The 16,424-nt window shown below is 39.5% G+C and overlaps 1 protein-coding gene across 1 annotated transcript in view; it reads right to left on the reverse strand.

The window, feature by feature from the left end:
* TMTC2 (transmembrane O-mannosyltransferase targeting cadherins 2) overlaps positions 1–16,424 on the reverse strand; it is a 292,156-nt gene that overhangs the window by 36,255 nt on the left and 239,477 nt on the right. The window contains exon 10 of the mRNA XM_074902779.1: positions 8,038–8,152. Within this exon, the coding sequence (XP_074758880.1) occupies positions 8,038–8,152 (115 nt within the window). The remainder of the gene's footprint in view (positions 1–8,037; positions 8,153–16,424) is intronic.

The raw sequence follows: 16,424 nt of genomic DNA on the forward strand, positions 1-16,424 counted from the left end.
CCCTGACTTTGGATTTAGTCACAAAGGGCAGAAGTAAATAGTGTTGGAATACCTGACAGAAGGAGCAGAAGTCTTTCTTGTGACTACTAAACTGAGAACAGGCTATCTATAAATACAGCTACTGCCTTTGGACATAGTTAATAGCTTTGTTGCAAATTTAAGGGGAAAGAAATTAACCTGCAGTATTCCAGTTAAAAATTTTCAAAACATGTCAATCTTTATTTAGGTTGCATTTTAAACAACTTTCTCAGAGAGTTAAGGGATTTAAAGAAGGAAAGTAATCTAGCACTAGAGTAGAAAAAATGTGGAAGAAATGTTGTGATTGCTTTCCAGCCAAACCAACTGTTATCCAAATTTGAAAATTTGCTCATAATTCTGAACAAACGTCTACATGTTTCTGAATCTAACAGCACTGCTTTGGCTAATGGTGGAAACAGGATTATGACAGGAGGGCAAGATAATTCCTTTCTAATTCAACAGTAGATCACTGGTAGAATATTTTGGTGTGAAAAAATATTAGAATTTACACAAAAATATAATTTGCTGTTATCTCCTAGTCATTTTGGACACTTTGCATGATCCATGCTAATATCAATTTCTGTCTCTTAGTCCACAACATCTTTAAAACGTATCCCTTCTCTCTCACAACAGTGAATTCACTTCCATGTCCTGTGAACTTCTACAATGCATTTTCTACCTCACAGCTATGCAGTTCATTCAAAATTCTTACTCACCAGTCAGTTTTTATAGATCTCTGTGGTACCTAAAGAGCAGTTGGTCACCTACACGAAACTATTATGTTTAATAATTTCAACCTTTCATTTATGACTGTAGCATCCACAGTTTCTAAATGTGTCACTCTATGACAGTCTGAGTACTCCCTTCTTTCCTTCCTCCTTTGTATCTCGGTATCTGCTTTCCTCTTTGAATTACCTCACCTCTCCATCATTCAAAATATCCTGAAAATCATTTTCTTCTGAAGTCCCACAGACTCACAATGGATTTGTAGCTCTTCTGTCTTAAATGTATGAATATACATGTCCCTTGTCCAACAGCTATTGTGTAAGTAATATATTGAATAACTGCTATGAAAAACAGTGAACAATGGCAGACAACAAACAAAAATCTTTTAGTAAAAATGTCAGATCATAAGACATGCTGTTTTAAATAAATACTCGGGAGCACTGAATTTAACTTTGCCACCCTGACTCTTGCTAAATCCTCCAGACAACTTTAGACTCCCAGAGCATATTAGGAAGATACAAAGAAATCTGGGTACTTAAGTGAAAAATTAGAACAACTCAGTATCCCAAAGGAGCACAGTGGATTCTAGATAGACTAAACCACCAGGCCTTTTTTGTTGGTTTTGGTTTGGTGGGTTTTCTTACTTTTTAAAAGGTTATGGCTTACAACTAAAATAGAGAATGCAGTTTAGAATCACTTAGCTCAATTCTGGTCAAAACCTCCCAGAAAATGTCCACTCTCAACCAATCAAGCAGGGTAACCATGGCTGATGTATAGTACAGCAGCCTAGCTCTTCTTCTGAGAATGAAAAAATATTCATATCCTGATGTAAAGACATATGCCTTCAAGACCTGGGAGGATTCCCTCAGTCCTCACAGAGAAAGTAAAATATTTATTAAACCTATTCCCAAAATAATATTGATCTACATCACTGTCCTGGTTTTGACCAGGATGGAGTTACTTTTCATTGGAGTATTTCATACCATGGGATGTCATGCACAAGTGGGTAGGGCATAATCTCTCTCTCTTGCAGGTCCATGTTGTTGCTGTGGGGGGTGGTCGCCATGTTTGGTAAGCCAATGCTGCTTTTTACTTGTTTTCTTTTTGAACTCACTATTGTTACTGTTGTTCTCTTGTTATACTTAGTAAATTCTTTCTTTTTACTCAACCCTTGACTTCTCTTTTCTTGTCCCTCCCCTGTCTCACCAGAGGGGGGAGGGGGAGATGAAGGGCCAGTCATGTGCTGTCTGGCTACCGGCCGAGTTCAAACCTCCACAGTTTTTGGCGTCCAACGTGGGGCACGTAGGCTTTTCGTTTTGTTGGAGATAACAACAAAACAAGTAAAATGTGGATTGCTTGGCTCCTTAAGATCTTATCACCTCATATGCAATACGTGTTTCCCATGCTGTTGCTCGCCTTCCGTGAGAGGTGGGTTAAGGTTTGGTTTCTGTTGTACTGTGTGATGCTCAGCTATGATAGCATGTGGTCATCGGTCCTGGGGCTATTTACAGCTGTGTTTGGGAAATTTGGGGAGTTTGAGTATCTTTGGAATGTTGACAAAAACATGTTTGCCATGATGTTTGGAGTTAGTATTTTCCTGCATGTGGTTCAGATTTTGTTTATGGTTAAGCTACTATTTAAGAGTAACCAAGTAACAAAGACTGCAGCCACTACAAGCCCGGGGACAGGCACTGCAGCTGAACCAGAGAACCAACCCATGACAGTGTCAGTTGCTCCCATAGAGAAGAAGAAATACACAAGGATATCCCCTGGCAGTGTACAGGGTGATGATGAACCAGGCCCATCACGAAAACAGAAGGAGGCAGAGCCAGTGATAGTCACCCAATCCTTGTCCTTGAGTGAGCTGCAAAACATAAGAAAAGATTACAGCCACCAGCCAGCTGAGCAACTCGATATCTGGCTGCTGCAGTGCTGGGATAGCAGGGCCAGTAGCATGGAACTAGAGGGCAGGGAGGCGAGGCAGCTGGAATCCCTGTCTAAAGAAGGGGACACTGAGAAAGCTATTGGAAAGGAGACACAAAATCTTAGTCTCAGGAAGCGACTTCGGTCAAGTGTGAGGGAGAGGTATCCCTTCAAGGATGACTTGACATGTCGACCAGGTAAGTGGACCGCTATGGAAAGAGGCTTTCAATGCTTGAGGGAGCTAGCTGTGCGGGAGGTAGTTTGCTGTGACCTAGATAATGCACAGCTACCCACAGATCCAGATGAAGTCTGATGCACCCGGCCCATGTGGAGGGCTTTTCTATGGAGCACACCCCCATCATATGCCAGTGCATTAGCACTGATGGACTGGACAGATGAAGAGAGACCAACAGTGAATGAACTGGTTCACTGACTACAACAATATGAAGAAAACATCTCTTCCCCCATCATCGCGGCTGTGAAACAATTATCTCAAGATGTCCAGCAACTTATGGAGAACATGTCCTACTCCCCACCTGCATGGACCAGAATCTCGGCTATTAGGAGCACTCGTTTCTCTACTCAAGAGCACCAGTACACACCACAGAGGAAGCTGTGGCATTGCCTGCGTGACCATGGAGAAGACATGAAGAAATGGGATAGAAAACTTACCTACCTCCTAGAAAAGCGGTTATGTGAGCTGGAAGGAAGAACAAGTACAGAACGTCATCCTTTCAGAAGAAATGCTGCTCTGGTTGCCAGTAATCAAGATGAGGCTGAAACCCATCCACACCACACTAACCCATTTGTCGTTAGCGAGTGTTATGACCAACATTAGAGGGGCCCTGCCTCCAGCCAGGTGGACGACAGGGACAACTGACTTTACTGGACTGTGTGGACTCAATGGCCTGGCACGTCTGACCCCCAGCAGTATAAGGCTCTAGTGGACACTGATATTGCCAGAGCATTTTTCTCCATCCCTCTGGCAGCAGAATGCAGGACACAGTTTGCTTTTACCTGGAGGGGTGTCCAGTACACCTGGAGTCGGCTGCCCCAGGGGTGGAAACACAACCCCACCATTTGCCATGGACTGATCCATGCTGCACTGGAACAAGGTGAAGCCCCAGAACCTTTACAGTACATTGATGACATCATTATATGGGGTAATACAGCAGAAGTTTTAGAGAAAGGGGAGAGAATAATCTAAATCCTTCTGAGAGCCAGTTTCTAGGAGTAAAATGGCAAGATGGATGTTGTTAGATTCCAATGGAGATGATTAATAAAATAACAGCTATGTGCCCACCAACTAACAGAAAGGAAACACAAGCTTTCTTGGGTGTTGTGGGTTTCTGGAGACTGCACCTTCCAAATTACAGTCAGATTGTAAACCCTCTCTATCAAGTGACTTGGAAAAAGAATGATTTTGTTTGGAGCCCGGAGCAGCAACAGGCTTTTGAACAAATTAAGCAGGAAATAGTTCATGCAGTAGTCCTCGGGCCAGTTCGAGAGGGAAAGGTGTTAAAAATGTGCTCTACACTGCAACCAGGAAGAATCGCCCTACTGGGAGCCTCTGACAAAGAGCATCAGGGGAGACTCGGGGTCGATCCCTGGGGTTTTGGAGTTGGGGATACTGAGGATCAGAAGACGGCTACACTCCAACCAAAAAGGAGATACTGGCAGCGTACGAAGGGGTCCGAGCTCAGCACAGCTCCTCCTGACTCCCTGATTGCCAGCGCTGGGCTGGATGTTCAAAGGGAGTGTCCCCTCTACACACCATGCAACTGATGCCACGTGGAGTAAATGGGTGGCATTAACCATACAACGGGCTCGAATAGGGAGCCCCAGCTGTCCAGGAATATTGGAAGTGATCATAAATTGGCCAGAAAAAAAAGATGCTGGAATGGCGCCAGAGAAAGAGGTAGCTCGTGCTGAAATGGCCCCATCACATATTGAGCTACCAGATAATGAGAAGTGATATGCCCTGTTTACTGACAGGTCCTGTTGCATTGTGGGAAAACATCGAAGATGGAAAGCAGCTGTGTGGAGCCCCACACGACGGGTTTCTGAAGCTGCTGAAGGAGAAGGTGAATCGAGTCAGTTCACAGAGGTGAAAGCCATCCAGCTGGCCTTGGATATCGCTGAGTGAGAAAAGTGGCCGGTGCTCTACCTCTATATTGACTCATGGATGGTGGCAAGTGAGCTGTGGGGGGGTTACAGCAGTGGAAACGGAGCAACTGGCAGCGCAGAGGCAAATCCATCTGGGCTGCTGAATTATGACAAGATATTGCTGCTCAAGTAGAGAATCTGGCTGTGACAGTACCCCATGTAGACGCTCATGTACCCAAGAGCCGGGCCACTGAAGCACATCAGAACAACCAACAGGCAGATCAGGCTGCCAAGATTAAGGTGTCTCAAGTAGATCTGGACGGGCAACATAAGGGTGAACAATTTCTGGCTCGCTGGGCCCATGACTCCTCAGGCCATCAGGGAAGAGATGCAACATATAGATGGGCTTGTGACCGAGGGGTGGACTTAACCATGGATGTTATCGCACAGGTAATCCATGAATGTGAGACATGTGCCACAATCAAGCAAGCCAAATGGTTAAAGCCCATTTGGTATGGAGGACGATGGTCAAAGTATAAATACGGGGAGGCCTGGCAGATTGATTATATCAAGCTCTCACAAACTCAGCAAGGCAAACACTATGTGCTTACAATGGTGGAAGCAGCCACTGGTTGGTTGGAAACTCATGCCGTGCCCCATGCCACTGCCCAGAACACCATTTTAGGCCTTGAGGAGAAAGTCTTATGGCGGCATGGCACGTCAGAAAGGATTGAGTCAGATAATGGGACACATTTCTGAAACAACCTCATAGATGCCTGGGCCAAAGAACATGGCAGTGAGTGGATATATCACATTCCCTACCATGCACCAGCCTCTGGGAAAACTGAGGGATACGATGGATTGCTGAAAACTACACTGAGAGCAATGGGTGGTGGAACTTTCAAACACTGGGATGTGCATTTAGCAAAAGCCACCTGGTCAGTCAATACCAGAGGATCTGCCAAGCAAGCTGGCCCTGCCCAATCAAATCTCCTACATACCGTGGATGGGGATAAAGCCCCCGTAGTGCGCATTAGGAATACGTTGGGGAAGGCGGTCTGGGTTACGCCTGCATTGGGTAAAGGTAAACCCATGCGTGGGATTACTTTTGCCCAAGGACCTGAGTGCACTTGGTGGGTGATGCAGAAGGATGGAGAGGTCCGATGTGTGCCTTAGGGAGATTTGATTTTAGGTGAGAATAGCCAATGAACCAGACTGTCAATAACCCTGTTACTGCATTTAGTGCCTTGCAGCATCCCCGTGCCACATCCAAAGCCTCCTGCTCCACCGACTGAGCCAACTCTGCCTCATTCCTCAGCCTTATAGACTGTTGTAACAGATGGAACCCGAAGTTGTGGACCAAGTGAACTCAGCAAACATTGTGGAAGGTTGGCCCATAGATTAAAGGAACGATATCTGTGAGACTTGGAAAAAAACAAAAACAAAAACAAAAAAAAGGGTGGTGATTTTTTAAGATGTGTTTGGAAACCTGAGCATAATGTCAATGGTATGGAATAAGGGGTGGAGACTGTCCTGGTTTCAACCAGGATGGAGTTAATTTTCATTGGAGTATTTCATACCATGTGATGTCATCCCCAGAGGGGGGGGGCGCTCTTGCTCTCTCAGCTTTTTGCTGGGAGCTTGCACGGGGCATCTGCTCGTCGGGCCGTGTTGTTGCTGGGGGAGGGGGGGCGGTCGCTGCATTCGGTAAGCCACTGCTGCATTTTACCCGTTTTCTTTTTTGAACTCACTGTTGTTACTATTGTTCTCTTGTTATATTTTGCAAATTCTTTCATTTTACTCAACCCACAAATTCTCTTATTTTGTCCCTCCTCTGTCTTACCAGAGGGGCGATGGAGAGATGAACGGCCAGCCATGTGGTGTCTGGCTGCTGGCTGAGTTCAAACCTCCACAGCCACCACATTTGAAAATACCCACATTTCCACCATTAGACCATCTTCCACAACACACTGACTGAATTCAGGAGTCAGACATACTCTGCACCATTCTGGATTCAACCTTCATGCCTAACTTGCTATTCTTCTGTCTGTGAATTTGTTTCATTACTCTAAATGTTTCAAACTACTGAATTCTACCTTGAGACATAATGTTCAGAAAAAAATCAGAGGGAAGTGAAAGATCCTTAAAATAGCTCATACACCTGTTGCAGGTCAGACTGTGGTTTACCAGTGAATCATCTGTCTTGGTTTCCTTTCTAATCTTCAAACATTGAGAGTTATTTCTCAAAGGGAATGTTTTGGGGCTTATTTCAAAATCCTGGTAAAGAAAGCTTCATTCTGAAACACAAGCCACCTGGATGAAGCTGATGTTACCTTTTATTAAATACCATTTTCTCTTCCTTTCATTTTGTATACTAAATGTTAAAAATATAAATAACCAAGTGAGATATCTTCATCAGAGAAATGATCTGTTTTATGCTAATGAAGTATATTTTTAATTTTATTTTTCATGCACTTTCTAGGCATAGCTATAATCTAAATGAAATCAAGTATTCTCTTAGCTGTTAAGCAGACAACACACAATAATTAGATAGTTATCCTAGAAATAAGCATGGAGAATACCTATTACTATAACGTGAGTTTAATGATAATGTTCAGGCAGAAGCTTAATATTACTGAATATCCAGGTCTGACAGCTTTAAAAGGAAAAAAAAGAAGTCTAAAATTTTATTGTATTTCAGATAGGAGAACAGAATTAAATATAAGACTACATTTAAAATCACAGATTCTGATAATATCACCAAGAGTTCCCATGAGTCTCAAAGTCATCATTAGCCTGGGAATATTTAAATTTCTAATTATCGTAGTGTTCCCTACTGATATTAACATAAAATGTGATATTTTCAGTATTTTCTAGTTACAACCATATCAGAAATACAGTCTATTATTTTCAGTTGCTATGTGTCCTTCATTTTTAAAAAACAGGTGAAAGGAAATCCTGCTGAAGGTTCTTCACAAAAGAAACTCTTGCTCTTGTATGCAAATAAAAAGGATTATCTTCTTGTGAATGATGGTATTTTTAAAGGTAAGAAACTATGAGATAATGCATAGCAAATTAGAAATAGAAAACACTAAATCCTGCAACAGTTTCACTCCAATTCTTTTTATCTTATTAGCAATACTGAATTATTCAAAAGAGTTGCTGGGCTTTAAAAAGAACCCTGTGTAAGTAAAGGTTGTAAAGACTTTTTTTCCTCCAAAAGAAGGGAGGAAAATCAAGTAAGGCATATGTAAAAGCACTAACCTGAGCATATGGGCTGCATTGAAAACAACATCAAATTCTGTATTATCAAGTTCAGCTGCTTTTTTTGCCATCTCAGCTGCTTCTATCAGGCGGGATTCTTCTAGGAGGAACTGACCTGCAATGGAGTGCATGAATGTGACCCCACAGAAACCAGCTGATGGATAATACTTCAGGCAATACAGTTAGGAAAATGAATGACTTAAAAAAAAAAAAAAAAATCAGATGTCTCAGATTCAATATTTAGTTATTTGTTGATATGCTCCGTATTTCAATACTTTTAAAATGTGGTAAATATATTAAAAATGTAATAAATATAACAGGTAATTACTAACTGCAATATTTGCAGAACATATTTATGAATAGTGAGAATAATACAGTAAAACTCAGCCTACAAAGAACAATACTCTCAGTCCCTGAGAAGCCTGCCATTTAACAACTTGCCTTTCTGCCTATACTCTGATCTTCACTTCCTCAAAACAATGTGAAATAAAATAAAGTATCATCTACAAATGAAATATATCCCCATTTTAAAAGCATATCTCAGAATGACATTAAAATATTTCTATATATATATACACATGCAAAGGTATTTCCTCAGCTTTTGAATTATAAATGCTATTTTGCTTTAAAAGGATTATATCTGTGTATACCTTGACGAACTGATATTTTATCATGTATTTCAGTAACACTAAGAGAATCACAACAGGTAGCGTTTTACACATTTCCTACACGATACTTACCTTTCATGTAAAAAAAAAAAGAAGATTGCTAACATCAAGTGACTTGAGTTTTCGCATGTCATTGCTATAATCATTAAACCAAGTTAAAACTGAAAAGAACGAATAATTTAGCATTAAACAAACTACAGTATTTTCAAAACAAAACACATAACAAAAAGTATAACTTTATAAAAATGAATTTTCCTTTGAAGAAGAGGGAAAAAAAAGTCTGGAAGGCACTCAAGACACCTTATTTCTGCTCCTTTAAATGACTTTTTCACACCTGATTTATAAAATGTGTTATTTTTGGATCATGAACTTTTCAAAGGGCTTCAGCTGTCTAGACTCTGTGTCTACCTAACTTTATATCTGGAAAAGCTATCTTGAAGTATAGTGATTACACATTCCGGCATCCCATCCTTCCTTTTTTATCTTACTTTGTAAAGTAAGATCACTCAACCAAAAGTCCATCAGCCGTCACTGGCCACAAGCCTCTTCAGGAGCAATATGGCATGAGCAAATTATTTGCTCTCATGGCGAGGGATTTGCTTTTTCTTACCTCATTTCTTCATATGTTCCCTGTTACTTACATACTTACTATATACTCATGCAGAAAATCCACTTAACCAGAGCTAGCAAGGTCTGTAGGGGCTCAGTGAATACAGTGATGTTTTGGTACAATGAACACATTTGCAGAAGGAATTATCTCAATACAGAAAGTGATGAAAGACAGTTTTCCTAGTGTTTTGCTTTCTCTGTGGATGCATTTCAATTTAGCAACAGATTGAAGATTATTTACTCAGTCACCTGTATCTTTCTTACTCAGATCTGCAAAAATCTTGTAAAAACATTCAGGTGTCATTCTGCATTCATAGCATAAGGTTTGCTTGCTTCAGTAACATCCACACTCTAATATGTGCCATCCTTCCATGCATTATGATGCTTTGTGTTCATTGTGTCCAGAAGTGGATGATTTCCAAAAAAACTTTCCCATACAGAACAATAAGTAAGCAAATAAATAAATAGAAAAACTTTAAAAGAAAACATAGTTTGAGAACAGTTTGGATCACAAGAAAATTTGTCTTCAGAATTAGAAACCATTGCTTGAGCCATTAATGAAAGTCTCTTATGAAGGGAAAAAATAAAAGTTGACAAAAGCTACATATTTGCTCTTTTTTTTTTTTCTTTTGGGTACCACATCAGGGTATGCCTTTTATGTATCAGGACAAACCCAGATACGAATCTGAAAATTCTCAGACAAGTAAATCTATCAAATACAATAAGCAGTCCATATGTCTTGATTTGGACTAATTCCTGTTTTCTTTAAAGAGAAATCTTTGGAACAAGCTTGACCAACTATTATTTCAATTCTCTTCCAACAGATGAACTAAAACAGCATTCCTAATCTAAAGCAAACCAACCTTAAACTGTTAACATTAAGGTTCTTTTGCTAATGAGACCACTGGATTAGCAGAACGAGACACTAGTAACTCGATATACTATTGATACATCCATCCAGGGGGAAGAAAGAGGACATAACCTTTTAGATTTCAGGACACAGTGAACATTCAAGATCATTCTCAAAACAATTATATATTTAATTTAGGAAAAATATTTTGCATTTTAGGATTGAAAAATAATGTCAACTAGTCATTAAGCTAATTAGTTACGTGAGAAAACCCCCCTATCATTGTCTTCAATAACAATTACTCAAGTGGTTTTAGAGATAGATCTTTAGAAACATACTTTTGGTTTTCTGTATGAATTAGTTAACACTGAAGCTCAACAGAAATGTTATCTTACGTATATTTATAACTACCCTAATGTAATAAAATAGCACTGATACATCCTAGTTCATGTGACAATCAACAAGTTACTTGATTTTAGATTAAATTTACTAAATGGTAAAATGGCACTTCGTTCATGTAATTTCTGAAAAGATAACATTATTGGAAAACTTCTGAAACCAATGCTAACAGTTTACTGGTGCTCTTAAACAACACACTATGTTAATTCTTAGCTGTTTAAGAGTTCTATAAGGTCAACATATACTGAAGATATCATGAAATTCATACATGCTTTAGATTTCTACAAGAAGTCTAATTTAGAACTTTTACTTTTTTTTCTAGGGCTTTGTCTGCATAGACATATCAAAAATGTTAGCAACAACACTAATGTTTTAAATAGTTAAAGTCAGAATTCACTCTCCTTTTACTGCTAGGTCTCTAAAAAGACTCTCTATAATAGGATTATTATTTTATATTACATATTAAAATATTATCTTTATTACAGGATTACCTAAATTAAGTAAAAACAATTGCAAGCACCGCGTGACACCAGACAAGTGCAAGTAAAACTTTCAGTTCTTCAGAAAAGAAAATTCTAGGACTGTGCATTACATTAAACAAGATTCTCCCCTGTACTGGGGGCTGTAATAACAGCGGCAATAGCTCATGCTGAGTGGGTAGGTAGTAGATGATACGTAGCACCCTTCTGAAGCTGACTGTAGCATCCTTTACACCCAAACCCTTACAGAATACTGACTGCAAACAGGAGAGGGGGATGCCCTGTAACTGCCTTACTTATTGTCTGGGTAGAGGTGATTTAATCAGAGGCTGCTGATAAAGCATTTCCTTAAGTAGATGGGCTATAAATATAAATGACTGCTTCCTTCTCAATCTAGCGCAGAAGTCAATAACTAGCATATAGATGGGTGGTGGGTTGTCCCCCACCAGTATCGAAGCACTCACATGGCTGCTCACTCACCCCCAACACCAGCAGGGTGACGGGGGGGAGGGGGAAACAGGAAGAACAAAAGAAAGAAAACTTTTTGGTCAAGATAAAAACAGTTTAATAGATGAAAGAAAGAAGAAGAAAAAACCCTAAACAGTGAGGTGAAGGGAATAGCTCACCATTTCTCACACGTAGACTGATGCCCAGCCAGTCTCCAAACAAAGGCTACCTCAGAAGCCAAAACCCCCCTTCTTCCTCTACCCCAATTTTTATTGCTGAACATGACGTTATACAGTCTGGCATATCCATCTATCCAGCTCAGAATGGCTGTCCAAACTGTGTCTCCTCCCAATCACCTGCCCATCCCCAGCCTATTCTCTGAGGAGGCAGAATGAGAAAAAGAGAAAGCCTTGACACTGTTCAGGCATTGTTCAGCAACAGCCCAAACATTGGTGTGTTATCAAAGCTGTTTTAGCCACAAATCCAAACCACACAGCATCATCCAGGCTGCCATGAAGAAAGTTAACTCTATCCCAGCCAGACCCAGTACAAGGTAGAAACTTTCAGTTGAGAATTGGTTTGCCAAGTTCTCTTGAAAGGCAGACTAGCTTTAGTCACACATCTAAATTTAATTTAAAGCATCATAAGTAGAAATATCCCATTTTGAAAACATTAGCCGACGTTCCTTTTAATACGATATACTAAATTCATACAAGAACGAACTGGATTGGCAGTTTACTGCTGCACTTTCTTCATTAAAAAGCAGACTTCTGAACTTCTCTTGTCAAATCCATAAAGATGTGTTTTCCCAAGAGAAGAGCACTAGGAGGGCAGAATATTGGCAAGGTGTTGAAGGTGGATCAAAAGGTGTGATCCATAAGCCCCTGGATCCAGGAACCACTTGTGTGGGTCTAAATTTACATGCAGGATTTTCTCCTCTGACAGGTTAAGTGGCAAACCACATGATTTATAAGACACTGCCCAGTATCATATACAGACCTTTCTTATTACAGGTGTCATGGCTCTGACTCTTGCCAACAATATAAATTATGGTGGCCTGATTGGTTTTTGTTTTTGGAATCAGAACCAGCTTTTGAGAAACAGAAACAGCTTTCTAGAAGCTCTGAATGCCAGACTTTCCTTCTTCAAGGAAATAATATTTGTCATCACTACTCTTCTAAAATGGGAGTGGGAAATCCACAGTCCAGGTTCAGGATGTTCAACAACAATGTTCTTTGCTTGGAACAATGTTACTTTTTTAACAGAATTTTCCACCTTTCTTGCTGGACAGCACAGAGCTGAGTGTAAATGTGTAGCCAAGAGTTTTTTAAATGACCTTTGACAGCAGAGAACTTATTCAATACTTCCCTATCCTCTTAGTCATTTCTCCCTAAACTATCTAAACATCAGAAATATCATAAAAGCTGATGAATTCTGAACCTACAGCCTTATTCAAACTTACTTTTTCTTGAAAAAGTCAACAGTGGTTTTGAGGCTATATTTGACAAAAAAAATTTGAGGCAATATATGAATTCTACTAAAAAGTGAGATAAAAGTATATATGTAATTTAAACAACAAAAAATTTCCATTTCCTAGGAGCTGAAAAAAACCAACTTATTTTCATCTTCTGACAAAATTTTTAACAAATATTTCTCTACAGAGATGAATGCACACAGCTCTCTGTCCTCTATAATTCTCTCTCTGAAATGATCATAAACATTTGTAGAGCATTTTGTTACGATATGTGCCAACACCAGTTTAAAAGCTATACATCTGAATTGGTAGCTCTGCTCTTTTATTGTAATATGACAAAGTAATAATTGGTTGGGATATGCCTGTATGTAACAAACTTTTTATGTTCAGAGCACAAAGGCATTAGTGCCTTCCTCTAGAATGGGCTCGATTATTCCCTACAGGCACTATGAGCTTTTATTTTACTAGATAAAAGTGCAAGTTGCACCAACCTTTCTTTAATTGAAATGTGCTCTCTCTTTTGCTTGCTGGCAAACATTCAAAGGTACTTTGTACCAGAACAGAGTAGGTTTCTTAAACAGCTCATCTTGCTACTGCTGCTTTTGAAAAGAACCATTTTAGAATGTTCTCAGAATGCTGTTGGTTCTGCACTTGCTCAAACTTCAATGACTTACACCTGTGTCCTGATATCTTTAGTAATCCAAGCAAAACTGAGTAAACTATCTTCTGAGTAAGGAAAAAACTTCTAATCCCACAGTTAGCATTTGCTTCTTTTAATATACATTTGTCACCAAGTCTTCTGTATCCGATTCTCTTCAAAGAGTTTTCTCCTTCCATGGCAGCAACCTAAACATCTATATTAACATGAAAAGTGGCTACATCAAGACCATAGACTCAACTGTCAAGTTTGTTTATTATAAACTTCACTAGAAGTTCTTTCTGCACATTCAACATCGAGGATCTTAAGCTGAATATTTGTTGGTGCTTTCAAAGCATTTCAAGTTTCAACAGAAACCAGAACAGGGATTGGATTCTGGCTGACTCAATACATTGTGCCTTGTCTTTGAAGCACACAGTAAGGCTACAAGATCATGTCTTGAGAACTGAACTACATTCTCACTGGCATAAGCAGAACCACCACTAAAGCCACCATCAACTTCAACTCTTCTGTGACAATGCAGAGCAAAAGAGCAGATGCAATCAGAGATTTCTGAATGGAAAATTTCAATAGCATTCTGTGGAGAAAATGAGAGTAGAGACCTTGTCTCAGAGTTGGTATTGCTGCAAGATGCCAAGTCAACAGATATGACCTAACAAAACTGTTTCCTTTAGGAGTTTTAAAACAGATTCATTGGCTGTGAATGAGCAGTTCCCAGAACAAGGGAATGTTTGCTTAAAGATCCTGCTTTCCAGGCCTGTTTAGACAATTTCTTGCTGAATGTGTAGGATGTGACAGGGGAAGCAAAAGGACTTGTATCAGGATCACCTAGATTGTAGCAGCATTCCAATTTGTTTTGCTCCTCCATATATCCCATACTCTCTTTATCTAAAGCTGTCCTCTGGCTTCCTTGCTAGAAAGGCTTTGTGGGAGTTTATCTCCTCAGTTTGTTCCCATGGAGAAGATTATTCCATGTAAGTTAAAATATATAGAAAGATTATGCAAGCCAGTTGATGCTGCAACATCAATATATGCACTGGCTTGGAAAAATCTTTTTTATTAGCTTGTTTCTTTGTCTGAAAAACTTATCAGTTGCAGTTGTGCTAAATATACCATTGGATGCTATCCAGAGCATGACTAGAAATAAGAGGAAAAAATTAAATTGCAAGCCTTTGGGACCTGATGACTGAACTTGTGACCACATCTGGATCACTGGAAGCTCTCACTAAAACAAAAGATTAACGGTGAAAACATATAATACAGAGGACCTCTTGTTTTAGAAAAACTAAGGAAGATTCTGGACCCTATGTCATTCCCCAGACAGCTGGTGACGTATAAGGTTTGGAAAAGTGAAATTTGGATGGGAAAGAACTATCCAGTTGCACTTTTGTAGCAGCTCCATGCTATCTCTTCAAAAATCCTCATAGATGAGATGGCACTCACAGGTCAAAACATATAATCATTAACAAAGAAGTCTCATGGACTGTTGGTGCCATAGGTTTTTTCAGTTTCCCCACAAACCCCGAATTATGGCAACATGAAAGCAGCATAAAGCCACAGTTCTAACCCTGTCTCTGATCTGTAATTTCTATACCACATCTCTCAGGCAGTCTAGTATATTGTGCTGAGGAAGCAGAGTCAACCATATTATTTGGGATGTCAGAATGATTAGATTTAAGGATAAACTGAACGGAAAGCAAGAAACATGTATATTCCATGGTGTTTAGGGTCAGTGACTTAGCTCATTTGGAAATACTCCACTGCATTCCACTTAAGTGATTGGTTCTAAAGGGAGTTTGGAATAAATAGTTATTACAGGGGTTTGTAATAATCTTCTTTTAATGTTGCATGATAGCAACAGACTAGAGAACAACAAAAAGGACTTAATGATTATGTACACGTGCCTTTGTACACTCATCATTCACAGCTGCCAAGAAAACCACAAACAAATTGGCACATTCTTTTGAACAGCTCAGTTTCTGGTATATTCCTGTTCAGTTTCAGTTTGGAAGAAGTACTGTCTGTGTTAGCTGATGATTTTCTTACATCAAAGTTACTGGCTAGAGTTACGGGAGCAGAAAGGTCAGAAGCTTAATAAAGTCTTTCTGTGCGTCAGTTACATCTCTGTTCCTGTTTTTGGGTCTATGAATCCTGGTCTTCCTGGAATTACATTAATATTGGAGGAGGAGGTATAAGCCATAGTCTAAAGCGAGGATCTTAATTTGATAGCACCGTATGCTCAAGACAGAAAGACCCTTCCTCCAAAGACCACATATGTTCTAACGAACATATGTTACTTGAGTATCATAAACTTGTTTTATAGTTTCCCTACAAAATTATTATATATTTAATGTTAGGATTTCCTTAAGATTTAAAATGCTAAAAAACCTTTCATTTGCTGCAAGGTGCATAAGTGCATATTGGGAAGGTTGGTAAAGTGACTTAGGGATAGACATACCACATCTGGTTGGCTTTGACTCCATCTCATCAAGGAAATTAGTTTCTCAATATGTAATCAGCACGTGGCATCTGGTGTTCCCATTGGAGTAGATCCATGCATTCTGGTTTATTTATCTTCCAGCATATACTGAATTTAGCTAACCCATCAGACAGAAATGGACAATTCATTCACTGAAATTATGGATTGTGAAGTAAATTTTATTAATTTCATTGACAAAGATAAAAACTGACCTTCCTATGGATTAGGGTGACATTTCTTCTGTTGGCATAAAACTCTCTTGAAGAAATGAGTAAGACTTTGTTACTAGGTCATAGTTGAGACTTCTTATCAATGCAACTTTGA

This window comes from Athene noctua, chromosome 3 (genome assembly GCF_965140245.1).
Source record: "Athene noctua chromosome 3, bAthNoc1.hap1.1, whole genome shotgun sequence".
NCBI classification, from domain to species: Eukaryota; Metazoa; Chordata; class Aves; order Strigiformes; family Strigidae; genus Athene; species Athene noctua.